This window comes from Urocampus carinirostris, chromosome 1 (genome assembly GCF_059441175.1).
Source record: "Urocampus carinirostris isolate Australia breed hairy pipefish chromosome 1, RoL_Ucar_1.0, whole genome shotgun sequence".
NCBI lineage: Eukaryota > Metazoa > Chordata > Actinopteri > Syngnathiformes > Syngnathidae > Urocampus > Urocampus carinirostris.
The window spans coordinates 30,759,820-30,787,393 of NC_142349.1; the positions used below are offsets into that span (position 1 = coordinate 30,759,820).

The 27,574-nt window shown below is 36.7% G+C and overlaps 1 protein-coding gene across 1 annotated transcript in view; it reads right to left on the reverse strand.

Moving 5' to 3' along the window:
• Positions 1-1,588: 1,588 nt before the first annotated feature.
• LOC148374287 (MAGUK p55 subfamily member 7-like) overlaps positions 1,589-27,574 on the reverse strand; it is a 30,843-nt gene continuing 4,857 nt past the window's right edge. The window contains exons 4-18 of the mRNA XM_088334837.1: positions 26,616-26,696; positions 22,634-22,768; positions 18,763-18,844; positions 17,384-17,469; positions 15,025-15,099; positions 12,736-12,932; positions 12,585-12,643; positions 12,343-12,357; positions 11,721-11,774; positions 9,123-9,296; positions 6,717-6,797; positions 6,511-6,604; positions 6,254-6,362; positions 4,149-4,292; positions 1,589-1,940 (exon numbers count right to left, since the gene is read on the reverse strand). Of these exons, the coding sequence (XP_088190963.1) occupies positions 1,710-1,940; positions 4,149-4,292; positions 6,254-6,362; positions 6,511-6,604; positions 6,717-6,797; positions 9,123-9,296; positions 11,721-11,774; positions 12,343-12,357; positions 12,585-12,643; positions 12,736-12,932; positions 15,025-15,099; positions 17,384-17,469; positions 18,763-18,844; positions 22,634-22,768; positions 26,616-26,696 (1,617 nt within the window). The 3' untranslated portion in view covers positions 1,589-1,709. The remainder of the gene's footprint in view (positions 1,941-4,148; positions 4,293-6,253; positions 6,363-6,510; positions 6,605-6,716; positions 6,798-9,122; positions 9,297-11,720; positions 11,775-12,342; positions 12,358-12,584; positions 12,644-12,735; positions 12,933-15,024; positions 15,100-17,383; positions 17,470-18,762; positions 18,845-22,633; positions 22,769-26,615; positions 26,697-27,574) is intronic.

Here is a 27,574-nt window from a genome sequence, read left to right on the forward strand (position 1 = left end):
GGCTTAAATGCAAATACTGGATGTATGACACTTCAAGTTTTTTTTTATTTGTGCTGTCCATTTTTTTTTTTTTTTGAAAACACAAAGGTGAATTAAATGTCATCATATCAACTTTAAACTGCACAATCCTTTCATTTGATACATTTAAGAAGTAGACAGATTTTCTTGATTTGGGTCGCAGCTTGTATTTAGGGCGGAATGGTGGGTCCTAAAGTCGAGAACCAGTCCTTAACTCATTCAGTGCCACTGACGTGTTTTCACGTCGTTTAGTGTTTTCTGCATTGTAAAAAAATAAATATTGAAAAACCATTGAACCTAAAGAACCTTCCAGCGCTCCATTTATACGGTGACGTGATCACGTGATTATGGCCACAATGGGGCCTTCCTCACACCGTTAATCGCTGGATAGAGCAATCAAAGCAAAACGAAGATGTGAGGGCTCCTCAATGTGCGAACAAAAATCTGACAAATGCCATTTCAGCCACTAAAATCATTCCTGGAGGCTTGATACTAACTTACCTAACGTACCAGAAGTGCCAAAGCCATTCTGAATCATTTTTTAAACAAACCAAAAAAGGTATTGTTTACGTTTTGGCACCCAGGGTCAATGCTCCTAAAAAGTTAAAAGGACTCCTTGTATGTGTACACGTGAGACTGATAACACGGGCTTCAATGGGATTTTATGAAATGTTTACTTGTTTATGCCTCTGAATTGTATCGTCTTTTTGCTTGCTACTCATAATATTCCAGTTCACGTTGTATTATTTAAATGTGAGTGCAGCAGCTGTCAGAATAATTTCATGCTTTTTTTTTTACTTGGCAAGGAAAGGTTACATTCAGCAGCCAGCTGTGCAAAACTCCTCCAAAACCACTTGTCCCAACTTTTGTTTTTGTAGTTCAATGGTTGGAGACACGTACCAGCTTGTATTTTCAGTTGTATGCATTATCATTTAGCCTACATTAGTAACCTACCCTACATATGATAATCAAACACGAAAAATTATCTTTTCTAACTACAACACATTTATTCGCAAAAATAGAAAAAGGCTTTCATGATTGGATTTGAATGTGTTAACTGGTTTATCTTAACAGTTAAGTGAATGCAGTTTTCCACCTGAACCAACTCACCACGCTATGCAAACTCTACACTGCCCTCTAGCAGCCGAAAAGGGCATTGGGTTTGCATTTATTTAAACAAATCATAATTGTGATAGAAATGACCTAGAGTGAGACTTTCTTCTTTTTTTGACATACTCAGAAATTAAACGTGGGCCAGATTACATCCTCCAATATTTGACACCCTGGATTAAGGGAAAGCCATTTTTGGGCAAAAAAAAGGATAAAATTAGCTTCAGTGTCGAACCAATCAAAAGCTAGTACCTTCTGAGATGCTTTTTTTCTCTAGTTTTCTGGGATTCTATGTTGGTGACTATAAATTTAATGAAATCACATCATTCAGGTCAGCTGAGAATTCCTTGCAGTCCCTCACAATCCACCACTAAATATGACACAAACAATCGCTTGACATTTTATTTCTTTGTTTTGTAGGTGTATCGCACAATAAATAAGATACACACATTGGGGAAACGCTATGAAAACGGATCAAGCTTTTAAAATTGAACATGTATTGTTAAGAAATAAACAGAATCCTTGAATAACGAAATGAAGCAAACACAAGTTATTCAACATCTAGAAATAGTGGTATGAATTTAAATCCACCCAGCCACAAGACCACAACTCCTCCTGGCCTTAGATGGCGAGGTGCAAAGCCACTCTGCGGGAATCCAGCGGACCTGTTCCTCCTGAAGTCTCTGGAGGTCTGCCTTAAGCTCTCTGAAGGCCGTGGCGATATCGCCATTCACGATCACCTTGTCAAACATGTGACCGTGCTGGGCTTCCATGGATTCCGCCAAGTGTATCATATCCTCAAAATCTTCCTCCTGTGGAAAAGAATAACCCTTTTTTTTTTTAACTTTCATTGTGACCAAATCATTTTAAGGCAGCAAAGGTTGAGTGCTGGTAATGGAATAACTATTAAGAAATGAGCACAAAGTGATCCAAAGTTTTCCAGGAAGTTGTTTCAGGAAAACACATGCACACTATAACTGCTTGTAAAAACAGTGAGGAAAATAATAAATGTCTCTTCAATTAAAAGAAAAATATTATATTGGCAGATATATGTTCTTAATTTATAATGTAATTTTTTAAAAATTATTTTACGACAAAAATATTTAATAAAATAGTTTTTTTTTTTACAATATTAAGTGATATATTGTATTTCCAATTTTACAATTAAAAAAATACAAGAGGCTGCAGTATTGCTCATTTTAGGTAATCTATGTAATTTATGAGTGGTTATTGGGCAAACAATGCCTAAAATGTTGTATAACGTGTGTGGGCTCAGTTTTAACAAGGCTCGGCAAAGGTCAATATGGAAAGTTAAATAGTAATCGTTTGTCACAGAACTTTATAACAGATTAACCTTTCTGGAAATAAATATGTTTCATTGAAGCTGTGCAATCGGGGAATAAGTATCATACAATCTCTTGAGCTATAACATTAAAGGTAATCCCAGATTTAAGCGGCAGTAGCTCAGGAGGTAGAGCGATCGTTTTAGGATTAAGGGATCCCAGTTCAAATCCCGGCTTGTCCGTGTTACATGCCGAAGTGTCCTTGGGTAAGACACTGAACCCCCAATACCCCCAATAAGCAGATTAGCGCCTTACATGGCTGCACAGATCACGGCCGCTATTGGGAAATGTGAAGCACACTGTAAAGCGCTTTGGGAAGTCATTGACTTGAAAAGCGCTATAGAAATGCAGATCATTTCATTTCATTTCAAAACGTGCAAAATGTGAGGAAATAGTCAAAGTTTTTTGCATAAAAACTGTATTTACATTTCATCTGTATATTTAGATTATTTTTCGAGTGAATACATTTTGAAACATTCTGTCTTTTTTTAGACATCCTGTGGTGAGATATCATCAGAGTAACACCTGCACGCTTGCAAGCCTAGTCACGATACTGTTTTACCTGTTAATTTGTTGAAGAGTTTACGAGTGTTTCAAGTGAAATTTTGGTATTTTTTATTTAGAACGTGTTGCGATAATACGTTGTGTTGCAGGTGGATGAAGTAATTGTATGGCCCACGGTGTTGGTCTTTTTCGCTGGCGGACAGACAAAAATTATGCGAGAAATTTAGCAGAACTCATGAAGAACACTCGATTGCGGAAGTGAAGTTTTATAGGGAGTAAACAATACATCTAGACAAGGTCTATGTGATATTTGCCTTGCGACATTTATAGTTTACAACCATTAATATGTTACCCTCGTCGGTCTTCACTATAATTCGTTGCCAACGGTGTGTTCCCGGCTGCGCTTCATAACGAAATTTTGAAAAATTACCACTAAGAGAAAACGATAGAAACAGGTAATTAGATCAAACATGACCTCAGAATACCAAATTGTCCCTCAGTGTGAATGAGTGAGTGAGTTGTCTGTCTCTGTGTGTCCTGCGACTGGGTGGCAACCAGTTCGGGGTGCCCCATGCCCACTGCCCAAAGATGGCAAGGATGGGCTTTGCACCCCTGCGACCTTGCTGAAGATAAGCGGCGCAGATAGTGGATGGATGGATGATCTCAGAATAAGGGTCTTAAACACAACCTATCTGTGTTAAAAAAAAACACTCCTCTCCTTTTCAGAAATATCTGTCAGGGACCTTTCAGAGAAACTTTGTTCACTACAATCGCCGTCTGTTTCGAAGCTGCCTCACACGTTGTGTTAATGGGATTCCCTATTTTGAAAGTTTTGTGTTACCTAAATGACCTTACAGTGCTACAGCAAACGAGCCAAATGGGCCAACCTTAACAAGCCAAATGGGTCAACTTTAAGACTACATTTCTGGAGTAAAATATTTGCAACATATATGCATAATTGTGGGAAGGAAAACTACAAGTTCTGTGCCTTAAAGAAAAAAAAAATATTTTTGGACATATCTTTAATATTTAGTCAAATGCTCACTCGTCATACCACCCGCTATAGGGCCTAACGACATCGTTTTCTCTTTAATGTCACGCATGTGCAAAGTGTGTCATGTTTTGTGACCAAGCATCGGCCGGTGTGCCCGAAACGTTTGATAGGATGCTTACCGAAAACATTCGTACTTGGTTAGGGTCGTCTTCATCACAGATAAACTTGGCTCTTCTGCGGGTGAGGCGCAACTCCTCAATACGGGGGGGCTTCACAAAAACCACGTATGGTTTGAATTCAAGTGTGTGGACATGCTTGAGTTTCTAGTGTGGAAAATAACATATGAGGGGATTGTGCTTGATGTTGAAAATATAACCGCAAAAACAGACATAAGAACTGATATTTAACAGGATCAAATGATGATGATGTTGTTATGTTGTGCAATTAAACTTTATAAGTAGAATATTCAACCCTGGTCCGCATGTGTCAAAGTCGAGGCCCGCTGGCCACATCTGGCCCCCGAGTAGGTTTTCTTCGACCCCTGAGATGATATTGCCACCAGGAATTATTGTGTATTTCTTTTCATTGTGCATTACTTGCCCTCGCTCTTTATTTTATTGGAGTTTAGTGAGTTTAAATTGCTATTATTGTTTTTAGCCTACTTTTGCTAGAATGTGAAATAAAGGCTAGAGATGGTACCTGAGTAAAATTGGCTTCTTTCATTTAATGGTCATGTGCATTGGGATTTTTATTACCAAGGAAATGTGTATTTTAAAGATTACAGTACTAACAAAGCCATAGTAAAATATTGTTTTATTTACCTGATCATATTAGAATATATTTATTAACTTTTTAGTTGGTTCATTTGGGTCCTGTGGGTTGTATGAGTAATTTTTAAATTCTTTAACATTCAATCAGTCTGGCCCTCGGCTTGAAGCTTAATTTTTACAAGCAGATGCATGGCCAAACGTTTCAGGGCTAATAGAAAATTGGATTCGGCTGCCTGGAGTGGTCGGTAATTGCAATAACCAATTTGGCCGCCAGAGGGTGTTAGAGGCCCCATAAAAGCAGACCACAAGAAAGAAGATGTTAAACAATTTTTGTGGTATTTTTTGGGGGAGTCTTGACATGAAAAAGACACTTTTTACGAAAAATGGTTCAGCTGTTTTGAAGCCTATAAGTAACATAAACACACACACACACACACACACACACACACACACACACACACACACACACACACACACACACACACACTCATGTAGACAAGGCTTCTTTGGAAAAGCTTCTAGATTTCATCTTGTGTTATTATTTGACATATACAAGAGTGCACACAAGTGGTGAATAATACTCCAATTCATGTTCTTTTGTGTACTTTGACTATTTGCATGAACTCAAAAGAGTATTTTTCACATTGAGGCATTCGATTACAGTGGACCCCTGTATGTCGCAGGGGTACGTCCCCCAAAAACATGTAATAGGTGAAATTTTTGAAGTATAAACCTTTAATTTATTTTGCCTGGTCATACTGGAAGGGATATTACCTCATGTGCGAACCCATCTCGAGGCTTCTTTATTTTCCCCGTGCTGAGTTCTTTTCGTTTTTCCTTGCCCTCATGTAGGTTTCAGATCAGGGGATGTTGTAAAGGTGGTCTAAGCAGCCCTTTGATACTTGAAATTGTAACCTGATTTGCACAAACTTAACCTATGTTAAGCAAGCTTTATTTTACATTTGTGTACATATTAAATCCCAACGTTATTGACACACAGGTAGAGAAGAGATGAAGCGATGGTTGCAAATCAGTGAAGTATCAAAACAGTGAAAAGGGAATTGCAGTATCGTGAGTGTTCAATATATTGCAGAAGGTTGCACTGGTAGGCAAAAGTACTGGGAACTGAGAAGTGTACCCCAGTTGAAGTCCGTCTTGAGTTTTGTGAAACCCTCAATTATACTCAACATTTTGGATTCACATACATAAATCTCTCACAACTACAAGGATAAAGGACAATTGTTTTCTTAACATTTTCATAGAAACCTCTGAAATTTGTGGAAACCTTAGTGTGTGTTTTTTGCATTGGTCAAGTGTGTGGAAGGACAGAGCCATTTTCTTTGTGTGCTCATAGCCTTGCTGTTTTTTATTCTACTTTTATATACCATCAAATTAAGTGGTTTTCCAGACAGAATCTGACATCTCAATATTCTTTTGTTTTCATCACTCTTTAGTATAGTGGTTATGTTACGTATAAACGCAATTACAATCCATCGCTGACAGCTCATACTTACGCACGGGTCTACGTCCAGTAGGCACACTTTACCCTCAGCCATCACGCGGTAAAGTGAGTCCAGACTCGTCCCATAATAATGGCCTCTGTATGTCCCGTAATCTATAAACCTAACAGCAGACATAACCGGGGCAGACAAGGACATAAAAGTCAGAAAAGACAAAAAAAAAAGACGCAAAACACAGATGAATAGTATAGAATGACTAGCACACATGTCGGACTACAAATAACGACTTGGGAGCGGAAATGTGCATGTACCTGCGGTTGAGAATGTCCTCTTCGAATTTGTGGACAGATACAAAATGATAATCCATCCCGTCGGTCTCTTGGCTTCGCTTTTCACGTGTGGTGTCTGGAAGAGAAGATGATGGCGAGATGATGACAGCAGCCCTTATGATAAAAGAGCTCACAGGAGGAAAAAGTGAAAGGAGTGTGCAAAAAAACGATATATCTCTTTGCCTTACATGGTACAGTTGTAGCATAGAGGTCAGGATCTGAGATGAGTAATCTTCGCTTCAGTTCATTAACACCGACACCACTGGGCCCTTAAGAGGAAAAGCACAACTAAACTACATGCTAGTTATGCGATCACGACATTTCTAATCTCCTTTGCTGACCTAAACTTCTTCACAACCTACCATTAATTCTTCTCACATGTATAACCACAATTTTTTGTACCCCAACAATCTAATCTTCCCAGTTTGTAGGTTTAATTTTTGGCTGTATAAATAATATAATTACCCTAACCCTAAAATATATCAGAATCATGTTATTTAAATTATAGTATATATGTCCATAAATACTTGTTAATTAATTGTTTTTTTATTGATTGAAGATTTATGCTGGGCTTTGATGTTGTTTTATTGTTACATCCGATAAGTGTGTTTCCCCAAACTTCCATTGTGTAGGCACATGCACAAGTACCCAAATGGTCTGATTAAAAAAAAGAAATGCTACATTATTAGTATTTATTTACGACCACATTTAAAAATATTTCAAAATGTCTTCAAACATTATTTCCATTTATCAATGTTTATTCAAATATCAGCTTTATACTTAAATCCTCTTCAACTGTTCCAAAATAAATGTAAATATATATTTTTACAACCGCTATTAGTGGAAACTAAACATTTTATGATTTAAAAAAAACAGCTACTTATTTCTGCCAAAGCAGCAGCAAAAAATACTCTGTTCATTACTGTGTATTAATGGTTTCACTAACAATAAATCCAGCATCACATAGGCTCGGTGATCATAATCTGCATCTGTGTTTGCCATCAGGATGAAAAGAAAAATCGAGCTGAGCAGTCAGACAAAAAGTGCTCTGATTTCAAGCTGTTTTGAGTCTGCAAATGCTTCTACGAGCGATCTTGCTGTGCCTCGATTAATGCCCCTTTACGCTCTGGAAAATCCATAGTGTCACATATAAATGTAACATCAGCAAAATTACAGCATATCAATGTCTTCATTGTGTAGGGTGAACAAGATGAACCTGGGCATTTGTGAACACACACAAACAAACGCGCACACATACTCATGGAGTGGCAGCTGGAATTTCCCTCAAAGGTAACTTTGTACAGCCAGAGCTTGCATCAGTCTTTTTGGAGTGCAAAAGAAACAGAGGATTCCTGAAATACCTGCCTTTTCCATCACAGAGTAGAATGGTCTCGGTGCATTTCAAAATATTAAGTTTTTAGGACTCTCTGCCCTTACACAGTAATGGCTTTTTCAGTGGTTAAGCGGAACCAGAGAGAAACCAAATCTGTGCATGTGGATACTGTCCGCTGACCTATTTGTTCAAGTGACATGACATTTAACACCAGCAGTCATTTTTTTAACATATTTTGCATGGCAAGAAACTCTGTTTTATTCTCATTTCAAGGAATGCTTTTTCAATATCACCCGTCTGGTCCTACTTTAAGGTATCATTGGTCTGGGATTTTCCTATCCATAATTCTCAAAGCCAAAGCATTCTCGACAATGACCTCTGGTCTACAGGGCAGACATCAAAATGTAGTTTTGAGAGCCGGTAAAATCCAACCTAATTAGGAAAGATTTGAATACAAGATGTTGGAACTCTTCCGGTGTGCTGGAGCACTTGGCTGACATTTTGAAGGATTTGATTCACAATCAGTTCATTATCCCCTTTCCATTCATCTCTCAGTTTTCTGTCTCAATGGTTTCAACGTCTTTCTCCTTCCACCTTTTGACGATTGCTGTTTGTTCCATTGTTTACAGGTATTCTCCAGTTTTTCTGTATTGTTTTGTTCAAAAGACCTTTGGCAGGATTTAACGTCAACTCTCATAGGAGCAGAAATACATAGAGCAGGCCTGTAAGGTTGCCAGAGAATCAAGTCTAGGGTGGGCCACAGCACAATTAAAAACAATACAAACTCTTCTGAGGTGACTTTTTTGACAGTGTTTACGTGGTTCTGATTGGAAAGGATCATAGTTGCATTCATAAGTGGGAACATAAATCTTAATCAATGCCTGTGTTTTAACACTCCAATAGCTGCACCTTGCTCTTAACTAAATGTAGTGGCATGACTCCAAATAGAACAGGGTTGAGTCAGAGGTTGATTTTATAAAAAAAAACTTAGAGCCCTGTTTTAGTGGATATGCACTTGATGTAAAAACGAGCACATCTTCATTCTCATACTAGGGTCTAGTTTACTGAACATGGGAATTTAGGGTTTTGGGGAGGCGATGCTCTGATTCGTTTGGTATTGCAGTGTAATCTATCCTCAAGAGATCTCGCCATTTGGTGGTGAATCAAACACAGTTTAAAATAACAAAGAGCAGGTCTAATTGGTGGTGCAGGTGTATGTCCGTAACACCATTTTGCCAGAAAAAGTTATTTCAATACTCACCAACTAATACAACCAGGTGTTTTTTTTCTTCAGAATCTTTATGATAAGGCACCACCTCTATGTACGTAGGTGGACAAAAAGATTCATGCACCCCCGAGCTCCATCTTTTGGACCTAACTGCAACGTTGGCCCAATTGCTTTTCTTGCCCAGTCGGAAACTTCTTCTTGAACCAGCTGGTACAAGAGAGTGGAGGGTAATGCTTTAACAGTCAGTTTGTGAGGGTATGTTGGTCAACAACGCTAAAGAAGGTTGTGCAAATCTTCATAGATACCCCTCCTTTACTGTAACTTCTACAGCCTTTTTTCAATAGAAACACAATTAGAGTTAAGAAATTTGAAGCTTTCACTTTGTTACTTTTCTCACCCAACTAAAGAACCGTTGCACTGAGAATTTTGAGTTTATAAGGATTTCATCCCTAACTGTGCAGTAATTACAATGAATTCTCACAATTAAGATAAACAAAAAATGTAAATGAAGATTTGCTACTCTGCTCACTCCGTCGTCTGCATTTAATTATCATCATTTCAATATTGGAGACTTTTCCAAGTAAACCAAATTAATACGAATTGAAATTGAGGCGATCTGTATATGATGTCAGCGATTCTTCTTGATTTATTGTTTAAATCTACTCCTTAATCATATTGTTTTATTTCAAATCACTTGTGACAAAATCACAAACATGATTCCTGGCTGGCTGAATTCTGCACCTACACAAGTGTTTAACGTTTGAAGTGTATACTACTTTTCCATGATTTGTTGAAAATATACAGTAACCATTCCCACCCAAAACCTGTGGCAAATCAACAGACTTCAACACAATAAAACAAATTGCGTAAAAGAGTAGTAGGGGCTCAGGTCCCTCAGAATAGAAGTGTGCCGGTGGTGATTTGTACTCAGTCTGACAGCTTGCGTCTGCCATGCGCTTGTGGTTTGGCCTGTCCTTCTCTGCACGCTTACTTTCATGACGCTAAGTACTGCGCAGCAGTGATGCCAGGGCTGCTTTGACATGGGCTGTAATTTAACTTTGTAAGCGTCTCTGTCTGTTTCCTCTCTTTGCAAAGTGAAACAGTGAGTGGAGGTTTCAAGTATTCGTTGACATGGTATAAAGTTAAAAATCCACCCTTTTGATCTGAGTCAAAACAAGTACTAAAGAGAAAACATTAGATTGTTGTGACAATGTAATTGCTGTCTGCCGCTGTGATCCCTTTTGCTGTTCTATTGTAAAGGACAGTGTGAATTATAGTAAAAACAATTTGGAAGTCTGTGTGGAGTCTTTTTTCTCCAAAGGCCCAAGTTGTTGGATTTGAATATTAAATGTTGCTTTGTTCATCTATCTAAAACATTTGCACTCAAAATAACCCAATTTGGATCATCAGAGGAGCGTTTTACAAATGAGCTCAACTGTGCTGTTTTTGCATATATAACACGCCCCCAAATTGGGTTGTTTTATACCAAAGATTCCAATCACCTTCAAAAAAAGGATATCTTTTTAAATACAATAAAATTATGTAATTTTATTTTAAAACTCTCCAAAATGACTGTGTTTAACAAAACAACATTCTAAAAATGGGGCATAGCATTTGAAACAACAGTTTAAAATCATGGTCATTTTGTCTTAAAAGGACAATTCATTCAAGAAAAAAAGCAATTTTGATTTAAGTAATATGTCATGATTACTGATTCGGGGCACCTGCGGGTGCACCGGTGGCGCTAACAGCCCTGGTCGCGGATTGGCTCCTTGCCACTTTTTAAACCCCCCGACTCCCTGTTACCGGCGTCCGATCGTTGCGAACCTTCAGCTCCCGCTAAGGCAAGCCTTCCGAACCTGACTCCCTGTTTTTGACTCCCGTACGTTTCCCGGCTTCGACCTGTTTCCGTTTGATCACGTCCCTGCTCCAGCGCCCCGGTAACCCGACCTGCTTTTCCCTCTTCGACACCGCTATCGCTCGCCAGAGAAGTGCCACTTCCGCGTCATGAGCGACCTGCTCCCCACAATCAACAATCACTGGATTGTGGGTGCCAGCTTACGTCTCCTTTCAAATAAAACTAAGAAACTAACGCAATTGGGTTCCCGTCTCCGTTCCTGGTTCCCGACATAATAAGCAAAACTACATGAACTATAATATAGTGTGCATTTTCTATTGATCAATCAATTATTGATGCAATTTGGGTTATTTTGGACTAAAGTGTTTATTTTCTTAGAGTAAACTAACAAAGACACAAATTATCATGTTTGTCATTATAGGTAAATGATGATAATGTATGCAATACATTTTTACAACATTCGAGGGAGTCTCTTATCTGAAAGTATTTAATGTGCACGTGTAACAACAGGCGAAGCACCATTCCATAAGTTGGAGACTAATGGGGGAACCTGGTGCAGAACATAGACCACATTGACTCTTCCAGTCCTTTCCTTCAAATCGTTAAATCCATAAAATGCTTCATCAGATGAAGCAGCCTCGAGTATCTGTTTTCCTTAGTGAAGGCAGTTGTGACTTGTCATGTCCAATTGCCTCAATCTGTATTTTGTCCTGTTGCACAAGTCTTCTTTCCAGTATTTTGGGGATTTATGTGGAATAAGTCAAACATCTTACCAATGTGGATTCCAGTTATAGCTCCATAGTCAACATCCTCATCTACTGGAAAAGCTGGAGTGAGAGAAATCATGGACAAAAAGCACTGGAATTTGACACTGAAAGTATTAGCACATTTTCCAAATCAAACAAAAACTAGTTTGCTTTGGAAATTCAAATTGATGTTTCCAAATTCTGGAAACTATTCCTCAATCCATTTTTAATAACTAGATTACGCTTAAAAAGTGGTTGAAACATTTAACAGAATCAGTTGCAGTTTGGGAAAAAAACTATTGGGAAAATTGTGAATGATTTGTTTTGGCAAGAACATTTTGAAAAAAAAGTAAAACAGTGTCGCAAAATGTTCATGTACAGAACTCAACAGCCAAATGATGCATATTATCATTCTAAGTAGCTAGGTATGTAGGTAGATAGATGCATGGATGGGTAGGCAGGCATTTAGGTAGGTAGGTAGAGGAGCACTCTTTAAACTTATTTCTGTTCCTGTAAGTTGGCATGAATCACAGGTAATTTCAGTGGAAGTCACTCTGCCTCACTAAATGGATTATTTTGACTTTCAGGTTCCATTGTAAATTCCTACTTGGGCAGGTAGACACGTGCATGTAATAGAAAGTAAAAGTACCTTTGGCTTCATCCGCTGCGCACATGGAGGAAAACATTACAGTTGATTTAGACAGATGTCTATTTCTGACCTAAAATCTACAACACAATTCAAAGTTTAACATGTACTGTCAAGTTCTAAAACTCATTTACTGCCAACCTACCTTAATAGAAAAAAAATAAGTTTGATGTCAGTGGCGCTGAGACAGTAAATATGTTTCGATCTTGTACCTTTAACGGGGAAGGAAAATCATTTACTATCACCTGCTGCCTTGACTTGCTGTTGCTGGAACAAGTTTTGTGGTCGCCGTAATGACACTCGCCTGGAGATAATTAATAAATGGTTGTTCCACTGATGATGAAAGATAAAATTGTGTCATAAACAACAGTTGTTAAAAAACAAAATCCAAATCACCTCTCCTGGAGCTGCTGTGAGGGGATGAGCCCAGCTCGCGTGTTGGTCCCCCCAACGTGGCAGGCCTGCCACCAGGTGTCGTCTTCCGTGGTGGCAACCTGGAGGATGTCGCCTCTCTTAAAAGCAATGGCTGCATCCTTGCATGGGACAGCAGGATCCTCACTCGGGTTGTAATCAAAGAGAGCCCTTACAAACAGCTGAGATGAAGAAAATGATTTTCTTTTGCAATATAGAGTAATCAAAAAAGCCCAGGAAATCATTGGTGCCCAGTCTGGGGGACATTGCTAGCTTGTGATACTGCAACAGAGCCAGGAACATCATGAAGGACTCCTCTCGTAACAGCAACCACCTCTTTGACCTGTTGCCTACTGGTAAGCGCTACAGGTCCCTTAAAACAAGGACTAATAGGTTCAGAGACAAACAAGCGTGCAACACTGTGTGCCAGTTGTATTGAAACTGATATTGTGTAGAAGAATTGGTATTTATCTTATTTATCGACTTATTTGGAAGTTTTGTTGAAGCTAAATGATATTGCACTACTTTTCATTGCACTATTATTACAAAATAAATTGTACTTTGGCTTCCATAGTTGTAAGATCGATAGCCAAACATGGCAGCCTCTTCAAGTCGAGAGATTTAATTACATATTTCAAAACCTGTGAGTCTTTAAAAATAAATCATCTTGATGAGATAGTAAATGTTTTTTATTTATAGTACATGTCTTTTATTTAAATTAAGTATTGTTTCACCCCTAGGGAATGCTAATTATGACACAATGGGACTTTATGAATCAAGTGAAAAAATAATTATCAGCAGCATTGTGGACTTGTTCTGTTCTGTGGTGAGCTGTCCTATAGTACAATTAATGATTTAATACAGCACTTTGAGTTGCATTAATCGAAAAGTGCTTTGAAAATAAATATGATTTGATTTACAACTTAGTTCAGTCTCCAAGCACTACTACTAAATATTTTTGTCCTTTTATCCGGACATTCTTTTACATCAGTTTTTATTATTTGTTTATTGCTGACTGCCACGCCTAATCTTGTCACAAACATTGCTCACTATGTTCTTATCAGTGACACTAAATATAATTCTACTCTATTGTAATAATGACACTCACGAAAATTAAAAAAAAAAACAGTATCTAGACATAAACTACCATATTTTTTGGAGTACAAGTCACTTTTCTTTCCATTGTTTGCTCGGGTGTGCAACTTAAACTCTGGTGCGACTTATATGTGAAAAGATGAAAATATTATTATATCATTGAGGTTTTTTTTATAACCAGTATATAATTTTACATATTATATTCACACTAAACCACAAAGGGGCGCTCTAGGCCTGCGATGATAATTTCAACCTTGCCATGTTGTGCCGAAAAACGTTCCCCTGAGTGAAATGCCCCCACCAGGATCCGTCACTCGCAAAAAAACTCAATCAATTAGCTTCCTATCTGATTTTGGGGCGAAATTTAAAAGAACAGTAAAACACAGAGAATTTGTACCTTGTTTAGAAATCACTTCTGAGCAAGTTTAAAACATTTATTTTGGTGAAGTGACAACACTCTTCTTGCCAATCAACACTCAAACGTTAAGAAGCTAGGGCGTCATCTCACTAAGGTAAATATTTTCAACTAACTCAAAAGTGATTTTTATACAAAGTACAAATGCTTCGTGTTTTACTTTTCTAATCCATCCCCAAAAATCAGATAAGAAGTAGTTTTGGTAATTTTTGTGCAAGTGACGTATGCTCGAAGGAGGGACATTTTTTAAGATTTGCTCTTCGAGATGACATGTATGTTTTTGGTGTTGGATTTTATCGAATAATTTCCCCCAAAAATGCGACTTATATTCCATGTCCGACTTATATATGCTTCTTTCTTCTTATTTCTGCATTTTTTGGCTAGTGCGATTTATACTCCTGAGCGACTTATACTCGGTACATCCATTCCCTTACTTGGAAAAAGCTTACAACTTCAGCTTTTCACATTGTTTAGCCTGACATTGACACATGACTAGACACATTGATTGTAATTTGTCTTAATCCATTGCAATAGATTTTTTTTTTATCCAACAGTTTCACAGATTGGCTAAACCTAATCCATAAACGATTTGTGGTATCTTGCTGAAGTCAACGAGAATGTCCTGATGTGGCAGCATTAAACACTTGACATAACACTTTTCATAAGCACCTTTCACTGCAACCAGATGGCCGGTTGTGCGCACAAAACCACAACGTGGTACTCATGTAAAAGAAAACCACAAAGAAATATGTCATATATCAGACCTTCTCATTGGATGAAATTTCTTGCTTGGAGGAGGCGGGCACAATCGTGAATGTAACATCACCCTGAGAGCAAGCCTGCATAAAATTAGTGACACATTAACAAACACATTAAAAGTTAGGAAATATGCTTCCCGATTTGATTGATGCTCCTTCTGTGTTTGTTGGTAAAGCGTGAAGGCACAGATGGGTGACGTTAATTTAGCGAAGAGAAATAGAGCAGGTCACAGGAAAAAGAAAAATCAGGCTGCCTCAATCTGTCAGAAATGTCAAGGAAAAAAGTAAAAGAGTACCCACAAGAGGGGCGGTATAAAGGAGAAAATATCGTTATTGCATTATTCATAAATAGGCTAAGATCCAATTTATATGCAAAAGTATTTTCTCGTATGTCGCTTTTCTAAAATGTTGACGACCATTATTCTTTGCCCAGTATTGGCATAGCTGTCGTTTTCAAGCTCAACCAACAAAATTATGCAACATCGGATATATTTCATGCAAATTGGGAGCAAAGTGCAACCTCTTGGCATATCCCTTCCAATTTTATAATGCATGAAACATTTTTGTCCACACTGGGCTAAACATTTTTCAACATAACTTTTGTTTTTTACCTTTCATATTTTTGTTAAATCCACCAAAACAACCAAATCCAACAATAACATAATCTTAGAAATCTTACAGAAACTTACATTAATATTGCACGACTACAGAAATAAATTAGACTTAATTTAAGTTAAATATGAAGCTAAGCTACTATAGCATACCATTATACACAGCTTAACATCTTTTGGAGTGATTTTTTTAATTTGAAGTGCACGTTTATCTTGTAACCACAAGTGACCATTTTTAAACTATGTAGAAAAACAAACAATCATGAATATTTTCTATCAACAACTATAAATATATTTAATTGTAAACAGTGTTGGGAATAAAGTATTATGAATAACGCCGTTACGTAACGGTGTTATTTTTTTCGGTAACAGGATCTATTCTTTCTCCCGCCGTTACAGCTACTGACAGTCAAAAGTGGCGCGTTACTTTGTCAAGTAGATGTCAGCATGTTGTCTCATTTCAAGGCTATGTCAGAGTGAGCATTGTCTTGTGCTTAAGGAAGCTCAGCGTAAAAGCGCTAACAAATTCACAATACTTAGCATATCATTGGGGAAATTAGTGTGGGATTATTTTTCAGTGGTTCCTGTGTCTTTAACAGTATTGGGCGATACTTTAAAAAGTAATTGGTTATAGTACTCATTACTTCTTTGGTTGGTAACTGAATTACTCCATAGTAAAAGTATTTACCAGGGAAAGTAACTATTTCTGTTACTCTCAAAAAATGTATTATACGTCAAATAATTTGAAACTTTCTGAGTAGCATTCGAGTCAGTTAAATAGAGCAGTGATTTTCAACCACTGTGCCGCGACACACTAGTGTGCCGTGAGAGATCATCAGGTGTGCCATGAGAAATTATCCAATGTCACTTTTTAAAATTTAAAATCTTATAAAACATGAATGAGTTATTTTCTGCAAATATTATGTCATTGTCAAGTGTCTGTGCTGTAAAAACCGGGGTTATTATGAATTATATTGTAATTAAACATACTGTTCAGTGTCATTTTATAACATTTTTGGTTAGTGGTGTGCCGCAGAATTTTTCCAATTAAAGAAACATGCCCTGGCTCAAAAAAGGTTGAAAAACACTGAAATAGAGAACAGGTAATTGTGTTCTTGATCCTTGAAGTGCAACAACACAACATACAAAAACGGAAAGCAATATAATCATATAGTAACGTGCCCAACACTTGTCACGTTTTTAATAGTGACTGCCTACTTTGGGCAAATACCATAAATCCAGCCATCGTTCATCGACAAAAAAAACCCAATATAAATGACTTATTTTTTAATTTAAATCAACATCTCCTATTGTATTTGAAAATGTCTTAAACGTGGTATTTTACTTTGAAAAGTGGACGTTGGCCAATTCATACATGAAACATGGACTTTGCGACACCTGATCAATTTTAGAGTGAAAGTCAATGCCAAAAATTCCCTTAATAACCCACTTGTTTTATGGCATATTTTGATTTCAATTATAAGAGAAATTCACCAGTTTATTTACATTTGGGGGGTACCCATTTTAAAAGTGTTTTATAATGAAAATGGCCTCACAAAAACTCTGGCTTAGCTGATGAACAATCATGGTTTTCCTGCTTTCTCAAGCAGAGCCAGATAAACACAGGTGGGTATTACTTCTTTACTTTCTTTCTACAAACCCAAATGTCAAATTTATCACAGCAGAGGCCTACACAACACAATATTGTTAGAAAATTCTTTTGGTTGACTGTATTGTAAATCATTGGGACTAACCATCAAAGGAAGAATTTCCTTTGGTTTTCTGCGATGCAGTGAGACGCCGTTGACTTCTTTTAGCTCATCTCCTTCGTGAATCAAACCTTCAGGATTTTAATAAATCACAGTGGAAATTCTACATTTATTAAATGTTTCACCACATCTCAACACAAAAGCAATATAAAATCAAAAAAAGTTATTAGGATTATCCATTATGCTGGATATAAAGAATATACTGCACATATAAACTGTTTACGAAATCCAACATGTTAAATTTCAAAAAAATATTGAGCCTCAAATTTCTTTTATTAGTGTACAAATAAAAAAGCATCAACTCCCGAAAAAATGTTCCACAGTTGTTTTCCAACAGAGCCGACGCTCATGATCTCAGGGGAATCAATAATTTCAAGGTCCATACAAAATCTTCCACAACATTAAAAAGTCATTGTGCCACTTAAAAAAGCAATCTTTTGTGGAACAGCTAAGATTATTACCTAAAAATGTCCCCTGTTTAAATTAATTTAAATAAGGTATATACTCTAGGTATTTTGAAATAATATACTAAAGAAAATGAATATACAGAGTCTAGATTCTTTGGGTTATTATATGTTATACGAGTTATTAGGGATACAATTACAAGTTGAAATTTTGCATTTATTGTTTTGTATTTTTTTTTATTTGTGGGACAAATATCTGTTCAGTTGGTTATATTTTCAATATGTGTTCCCTGCGAGGAAAAAAATACAAAAGGGGGTGGGCACCTAAAAGCTTGCATTGTTCAGCCTTTTATTTTTTTTTGCAAATCTTTTGTTCTTAGTTAGTGGTTGATGCTGTTTTAGTGCTGTGCTTAAAAAACCTTTATTCATTCATAAATAAAATAGTGATGGTCGGAAATTCTAATGAAAATATGAAAATAAGAGCATGATCATTTTAAGAAGCGTTACTCTAAGTACGACATCAACGAGAACAAATATGGAAAGACAGTTGACGGTTCTTGTGTTTACTGCGTGGATAAATTGTCCCGGGGGAGAAGAGTTTGAAACCAGAGTAGTGAACTATAAAACCAATAAACAATTAGGATATCAATCATTTTACTTGTATTCTATAGCAATTGTGTCTAATGGCACTATTCCACCACTCATGGTTCAATCTTGGTACCAAAATAACTCTTATGTAGTATGAGTACATAGAAAATAATAAGGACTGTGCCACAAACAACTTTATTTAAACAAGATATGATGTAAAAACCTATGTATGTGAGGACATGGATTTTTACTCCAATTTTATCTCCAAAATTCCTTTGGGAAACAATCATTCTTGCACTGAAAACCAAAAAATTACGACATCAACTAAAACTTGCATAAGACCATGATGTGCTAAAAAACTCATTAGCTTACCACTCCTGTGGGCAGCACCTCCTCGCATCACACGAACCACAACAATTGCCCCTGTGTTTTGATCCCTCTTAATTGTAGCGCCCTTGAGTGTTGATAGAAAGAACAAATTTGGTAAGTACAAAAATAGACAAGTGGAACTCACATTTTGAAATCTTTGTTACGATTCATCACATTCCGTCTAAAAGTTATTTGCTTCATTCTGAAACATTTATAACACAATTTACTGGCAAACCATACAGACAGATATCAATACAGCACAGAAAATCCTTGGCTGCTCTCTGCCCAGTCTGGAGGACAGAGTCAACGACATCATAAACGAAACACCTCATACTGGCCACCACCTCATTGACCTATTTCCCTCTGTTAGGCACTAAACGTCTCTTAAAACAAGAGCTAAAATACTTTTCTTCCCTAGGGCCATCACTACCCTAAAGATGCGTGCAAGATTTTGGAAAATATATATCTTGCCAGTTGTGTTGAAAAATTGGTTTTCTGTTAAATGTTATTGCAGTAATTTTCATTGTACTGTTGTTACAATGCATTATTTTTCATTGCAAAATGTTGACAAAATAAATTGGCACTTACAACTTTGGCAAGTCTCCAAACTCTAGCGTGTAAATATGTTTGCTTACTTATCGTGATATTCTTTTATCTCGTTTTCCTCTTTTTAGTTTTTGTTAAGTTTATTTTGGTTATCCTGAATGCCATTTCTAATCTAATTGTAAGAAATGTTCGCTACGTTGTTATCAATGACAAAGAACACAAATCTATTCTATTCTATTCTATTCTATTCTATTCTATTCTATTCTATTCTGTAGGTTACCTAAGACTTGTTATTTTGAATAGAGGGTGGAAATACAACTGGAAAAAATAAACCCCATCTCATGTACGTGACAACAATAAACCCAGACTGAACTGTAGTCAGTTTGCGTAAAAAACTAAAACATGTTGTTTCAATCGAAACAAGTATGTCAGACAAAGGTCTCACTCTTTCCATTTTTTGGGATCAATACAAGCGTCTGTTCCCTATTATTTGCAATCTTTTCAAGCAGTGCAAAGAAAATGCCATTCTTTGAGTGAATTACCGCATCTTGATTTTTCTGTGGATGCTAATCAAATTCTCTGTATTAGTAAACAAACACACTGAAGAATCTAATTTAAAACAAGCTTTACGGTTTATTTTTTTTTAATTTTCCACTTCTCAAAAATATTAGCAGATGTCAAAAACACTTAGTGGCAAGGAATACTTGATGACAAAAAGGAAATGCTTTACTTTTGGATCACTGGAATTAAATATGTTGCTGGGATTTCCTAATGAACTACTGGACATGTTCATGGAACAAAATCTGGAAAATGTAACTTACGGCAGACAGTCAGTTCATGTATTTTATATAGACCATGATCATAATTTAAAATCGCCCAAATCAAGGTTAATTTGATTTTAAGGAATATTACAACTGTAGAAGATTTTGTGGCCCTTGTGGAGTGGTGTTTTTTTCAACTTTTATCCCTGTTCAAGGCAGTTTTGTTTCACCTAATCCAGGGAAATTCCAAATATAAGTGACAATAACACGCAAAAATAAGACATTGTGGTATGACAAAACACAATTAGCCATCATTAAAGACGAGCCTTGAAATTAAATTTTTATCAGATGCAGATGAAAAATGATCAGTCAACAAGTGATTTTAACGTTTTTGACCAGGCAACATACCAAAACAAATATATAAATAAATCAATATATTTTTGAGGCATCAGAACATATATTTGTTCATTTTAATGATTTTTAATTTTTGTTTATTTCTTACTTTATTTTTTTTCATATAAAATTTGTACGACAAGAATATTGAAATGAAACTTCTAAATTGAGCTTTCAGTGGAATTGACAAGATACAGTCTACAAGGAGAGCCGCAAGTAATGAAAGTCCCTGTCCGAAAGGCACATACTCGAGCTGGTATGTTCAATACAGTTGGTCAAAGTTCCGACCGGTGTGTCTAACGCTACTGGACGTCGAAAACTTAGAAGACGTTTATCTGCTGACCTTTTTTCTCAACAGAGGAATTTGTGCTGGCGTTTTTATGTGGAGTTTGTGGATACGGCTGAGGAAAATGCCTGCTCAACAGATGAAATGAAATGAAATGAAATGATCTGCATTTATATAGCGCTTTTCAAGTCAATGTCTTCCCAAAGCGCTTTACATTGTGCTTCACATTTCCCAATAGCGGCCGTGATCTGTGCAGCCATGTAAGGCGCTAACCTGCTTATTGGGGGTATTGGGGGTTCAGTGTTTTACCCAAGGACACTTCGGCATGTAACACGGACAAGCCGGGATTCGAACTGGGATCCCTTAATCCTAAAACGATCGCTCTACCTCCTGAGCTACTGCCGCCCTAAAATCCAGATCAGGGATTAGACTGGGCAACTAAGGTTCTACTCAAACCCTTGATGCCATTTTCGCCGAACAGACCACCACGCTCGAAAACACTTTGAGCAAGCTGAAAGCTGACCTCTACAACGAGTTCAATGACAAGTTTGAGGTCCTCAACATCAAAATGGGAAACAATGACTAATCTACCAGCTAAACGTTTAGCTCTTCTCGTAGGTTTTGAAATTGAGTCGGTAAAAAACAAATGATCAAAAATGAGTGTGAGATGTCAAGGCGAACAAGCAGGCAAACATGATATCGACACATTATGTTAAACACAATTATGCTTTCCAATACTTTAAACGTTTGATGATTTCTCTTGTGTGATGAAGAAATGTGATTTTTGATACTCAAAATGTTTTGTTATCAAATCTGATCGCATGACATGAATAATGTGACAAGTCTTCCGCTTGTTAAGGGGAGAGGACCAAGTTAAGCTCTGGCATGTTCCTGTCTGCCCATATTTATCCTTCTGCTCTGTCAATTGTTAATCAAAGCTGCTGATTTTTTTTAATTTTTGTAACCTGGCATATGATGACCGGAGGCAATAAAATAAAGAAATTGTGTCTGATCTGTTTTTTTTGTGGGGTATGATAACATTTATACAACAATTAAAATGAGCAGTATCGCCTATGTAAGATAACTTTAAGGACTGTTAATGTAAAATATTGTATTCATTTTCTTATTTTACTGCATACTAACTTATTTCTTTTGTAGAACAAGAAAAATAATTCTTACCATTGGTATATTTCTCTGCCAAGCAGAACATTTTCATATCAGTCATCAAACTAGAACTATTAAAACTGAACCGTCAAATTGTCAAACCTGGGCAATGTGTCATCTTTACTGGTGCCTGAGAAAATATTCTTACATTTACATGGCGTTGTTTTGTCCCCAAAGTGTTGGTCAAAAGCAGGGTCTCCAAATATTTTCAAGCTGAAGGCTACTTTCTGTTACTAATTAGTGCAAAGGGCTACCAGTTTGATATGCATTTCTAAAAAAAAAAAAAACGTATCATGTTAGTACTATGTTGTTACTGTATGTTATTAACAGGTTAGTTATTGGTAATAGGGTGAAATAGACTTAGTCAATCATTAAATCATGTTTTTATTTGAGAATCACAATGACCCAGTATTGGTAAGCTATTTTTAGAATAGGTCCCTAGGCAACTAAACTGTCCTTAGGGGGCTACCACATTGGAGACCCCTGTTCTAAAGCATTTTCTTACAGATGTCTATAAATATATCCTCATACTAGTTCTGTTGAGCAATGTTAATACTATGGATTTGTGGGCATTTTTTGCATTGATTATTGCTCATTGAGTCTGAACTAATCAGGAATGTGCACAGCTCACTTGCAGCTCATATGTTTTTTTTTTAATAATTTTAATTCATATAAACCTGGGCAAAAACCAAGATCATATATACACCACATAATTGCTACTGACCAGTGGATCCTTGGTTTTGACCAGACTGACAATCTTGACTGAATCTTCTTCATCGTCTAAAATGCCTTCAGGGACTTGTGGTAGAGTAGGCTCATAATCTCTCTGTGCTACTGCGTCATGGACGGACATAAGACTCTGCACAAGAATAAGAATTCAGTGCAGTCAGAATAGGAACACATATTATCTAAAATCAGTGCAAGAAAGGTTGTCATTTTGAATGCCATGCCGTTTTAAGTCTGTACGTATTTGGTATACAAGATAGCATGTGAATTATTTGCTACGACAATCAAAAAAAAAATACTTTGTGAACAAAGGTAAACAATACATAAAATCTGAATTATAGTTTCAGACATTTGGTTAAGGTCGTTAACCTTCATATAAGAATGAAGATTAACAACATAAACGTGTGCCCATCCCCAATGTAGCTAACCAGAATAAATATATACTGGATATGTGTCTGAACCATTCTTAATTATTGTTTTAAGGCCTGTGGTCAGTTCAGTGGCGATCCATAACACCACATATATTTCTCAAACTGGGTGTTACAATTGTGGAGATTTTAAGTTGTTGTTTGTCTGTTTATATGGCTATTCTCTGTTTAAAGAGAAAAATATAGAAATATACAGCATCAAGTCCAGTTGACAAAACAAGAACAATTGTAATACTGTAATCGTAAGCAGGGAGCAAAACCATTAGAGGGCACATTGGATGGCAGTGGTATGGTTATGTCACGAGATCATCAGGACTGGCCAAGATCATTCTTCAGGGCACAGTAAAGTGGGCAGAAGGACAGGGAGACTGAAAAATAACTGGGCTGACCAACTTAGGGAAAATACAGTTGCCTATGTTGCCACAACCCAAACTTTGGCCAGGAACCGTCAGCAATAGAGAGAGCTGTCCAGCGTTGTGTCCTCAGGGGTCTCAGGTGGTTAAGGGATCTGTGAACCGTGAACAATATACTACATTTTCTTGCTCTCGTGGTAGATGCGTTTTCTCATTTTAAATAATTTATTTTATTTTTAATCTGACCTCTAAGATCTGTGATAGGAGCAATGATTCCATCATGGCCCAAATAGAAACAATTATAATTTTATTCCATAAGCTTGATTTCACTCAATTTAAAATAATGTTTCCTAAGAAATTCATCTTTAAAATGAAAAACAAAACCATGTATTTCATATAGCATCTAAAATCTTAATCCAAAAGTTATTAAACACATGACCCTCAGTACAATAATAATGAGAATTTCGGCTCTTTTGAGAATATGGGATATTTCATCTCAACTCACAAAGAAGAGCTAGCTCTTTCGGTTTCCAAACGGCTCTTCAGATTGTTCTTGTTGCTTTAATCCATATATTATCACTTAGTATGTAACATTATGCATGGAACGACTTCAATTGAGGTGAAAAATAAAGCAAAACAGAGAGAAAGGGAAAACATAGACAAAGAACAAAAAAGAAAAAAAAAGGGAAAAAAGAGGAAAAAGGCAAGAGAAAACTAGTAAGAAAAAAAAAAGACATGTCTTTGAGGGACCCTTTAATTTGTATATTAACAATAATAATGTAACATTATGCACAAAATGTTTTAAAAAAAAAAAAAAGGTTCTATTATCTTAATAATTTATAATAGTATTTTTTTAAAACTTTGACCTTTTTTACACAAAGCAACTTTTAAGTCTGAAAAACACACCACACAACAAAATGCAAATAGACTATGAAATAAACTTTACATTTTGTATGTAAAAAAAGCTAACCTTGAAACACATTATCCTTGAAAAACACAGGAAGCATAAATTAATATATTTACAGATCTAAAAATTAATTAAATAACAAAAAAACTCTAAGCTTTTATACACAGCACTCAACAACACGACATCCTTTGAAATGATGGATATTGACCAATTACAAAAGAAAAAAAGCATCTCCAAGGCGCTCTTGATTGGTGAGGTGCTGGCTCCCATTATTCAATTCAAAGAGCCGTCTCCTTGAGTCATTTCGTTCTCGAACGACACACAACTACAAAACAGTTCTCACCATTTCCATTTGTATGGTTGCCAGCAGTTCCAAATGTATTTGTTAAAAAATGTGAGGAGGTTGACACCCTTAACTATTTACACCCTTGCGGGCCAGCAAGAATTGGGCCATCTTATGCAAAAGTGTCAGGTGCAGCCTACAAGTGAGAGGCTTTTGGAAGTAGTGTAAACATCTGAATGGGTTATTTTTGCCGTCTAAACAATTAGAGCACATAAGGACAAATGCAGCACTTGCTGTTAGTATTATGCCAAATGTGATTGTGGAATGTACAGCGAGTCAGCGGGCCACCCGGAATGATCTCCTGACAGCACCAAGTGGGTCCGATCAAACATCATGTCCTTGTGTCATGTTAACAGTTGCTTTTGCCTCCTGGGTTTATTGCAGGAATATGTCGTTTTGTTCTGAAATAATTCTGCATGCAAATATCAAAATGACCATCAATGCTATTTGACTATTATTTCTGATAGTAACCAAGAACATCTTTCAATTTAGTGTACATGATTATGCATTATCATCAGGTGTCACTCTTCTTGGATGCTGTAATTACCTGAGAAGTTCCTGTGGCTCTAATCAAGTTTTCAAACATTCATTCGTCTCTATTCAAACATTGCGTCGTTTCAAAGTACGCTCTCGTACCAGAGCTTCAGCCAAGAACAAGCTGGTCATTAGGACTGTTTAAACACACTTGCTAGTTGGCAGTTCACTCACAGGACAAATTTGCAGACACGTGTCTGACTGGGCCTCCACATCAGTCAACACTAATAAACACAACTGAGAGGTTTGGCTTGATTGAAGGCAGCAAGCCTTCATTTGGAGAAATAAGGGCAATCCATCAGAGCAGCATTTGTTATTTCAGATCACCTCTATAAGAGGTAAACATCAGAAACCAAGTGTGAAAAATGTTTAAATGCAAGATTCTGAACTCAGATTGCCACGTTATCACTAAAGCTTATGGAATGAAAAAAATAGGCCCAGAGCATAAGGCTTTAGATAAAAATATTTTCCTACATGACGCAATTTAATTTCAAGAAAAATCACAAGATCCTGTTAAAGTGATCCCTTGTTTTTCACAGGGGTTGTGTTCCAAAATGGTCCCGTGATTGTCAAAGCCAGTGGAGTAGAAGCCTTTATTTATTTATCTATTTATTACTGTTTTACTCTATTATACATTGAAACCAAAGAGCAAATCCAATTTACAGGCTAAAGTAATTGTTTAACAAGTGAAATTAATGCACTTTGTAAACGTTGTCTTTAGAAAATAACCTCTCTACTGTCAAATTATAATTTAAAAAATAATCCTGGCGCTTTATCGCACAACTGTATTAAGGACACGAAACACTGTATTTTACACAATACTTCGTCCCCATCATGTAGTTGATATGGAAAACAACATTTACATTCTGGTCAGTGTTGGGGCCAGACCCCTTATAGCCCATCCATAGAGACGTGTGTAGCTAAAAGTTAATCTGTAGATTCTAACAGAGCCTAGTTTCCACAGTTTTCCTGTTGTTCTATTTTGAAATGGGTAATAAAATGTGCTGTTCCTACCTGGGTACAGAGAAGTGGGATTTATCCAGTCCAATATTGAAGGATATTTCTATGTAAAGTTTGAAAAAGGCCTGGCCTATGTGGAAAAAAATCCTTAAAGGGACAGTGTGGTCTATTTAGCACATGCTAGTCATAACCAACCTTTAATAATCATCCTCATTGTGTTTTTAATTGTTTTAAAAATGGCTGGGCAAGTATAATGGTTCGGTTTGGTCACTTCAAATTTCCGAAAGTTTTTTGTTCTTTCTTGTGCTTTTTAGCACCTGTTTTCTGTAGCATTAAACTATACAACATAATCTAGTGGTTGAATAAAACACACTGTACCTTCAAGGTGTCAATAAATATCTTAGGTTGTACAGTATAAAACCCCTAAAAAACAGCTTAATTTGTGAAAACTTTACTTTGAAGTGAGGGTCACGAAAGATGACGATAAGTTCTTTTACTTCCTCCTTCCATTGATGGTGAATTAAATCTTCAAATACCTGGAAACAGGGAAAATAAACAATGTTACTTTAAAGTATGAGGTTCGCTTAATTCATGTACAGTGGTACCTCTTTATACGATCACCTCTAAGCAGTAGAATTTCGTTACAAAGTTTTATATGGAACAAAAACGTTGTTACACGTTTGACATAAAATATAAGTTGCGAGCATTTCCAGAAGCTACTAGATATTGCAATTGTCCCAATTAAGCGACAAAAAAACTTACAAACACACATAAAATAGCCTGTAATAAAATTGTTATACGGCATGCACAATTTGAAATCACCCACAAGTTTAAAAAATACGGGCAAAACAAAAAAGTTGACATGTATTTTGTGCATCCATTTAAAATTACAGCAACATTCATTTTAAGTGTACAGTAAGTGTTAACGTATCATCTACAGTCTCTCAATCCCCCCTCCCCCCACTCCTCCTTCTAAGGATGAGCATGATCCAGGTTGCCCAATTTGAAATGCATTCAAAATATAAGCAGAGCATCTCGGTTTCCAAGATTAATTGTATGCTGGGTGTCAAAATGGTCTGGTGTTTTCTCCCCCAAAACCTCGCAATCAAACAGATCTGGTTGTAATTTGCGTGACATTAGCCCAGAGGTGGACCAACCTTTTCCTCAAGGCAAGCATATTCTGCTGGTTTCTTCTCAGGTTATTCTAATCACCAGGATTATTAACAAGGTTCTGCCGGATATACAGTGATGTTCAGTGAAGTATTTGAACTGATAATTTGTATCACCTGAGTTGAAGAGAAGAAACCTCCAAAAACATACAGGACATTAGTTGCCCAACTCTGCCTTAACCCTAACTTTTTGCACTACGTACTGGGGCTTTTCAATTAATTCAATATAATTGAAATGGCAATTG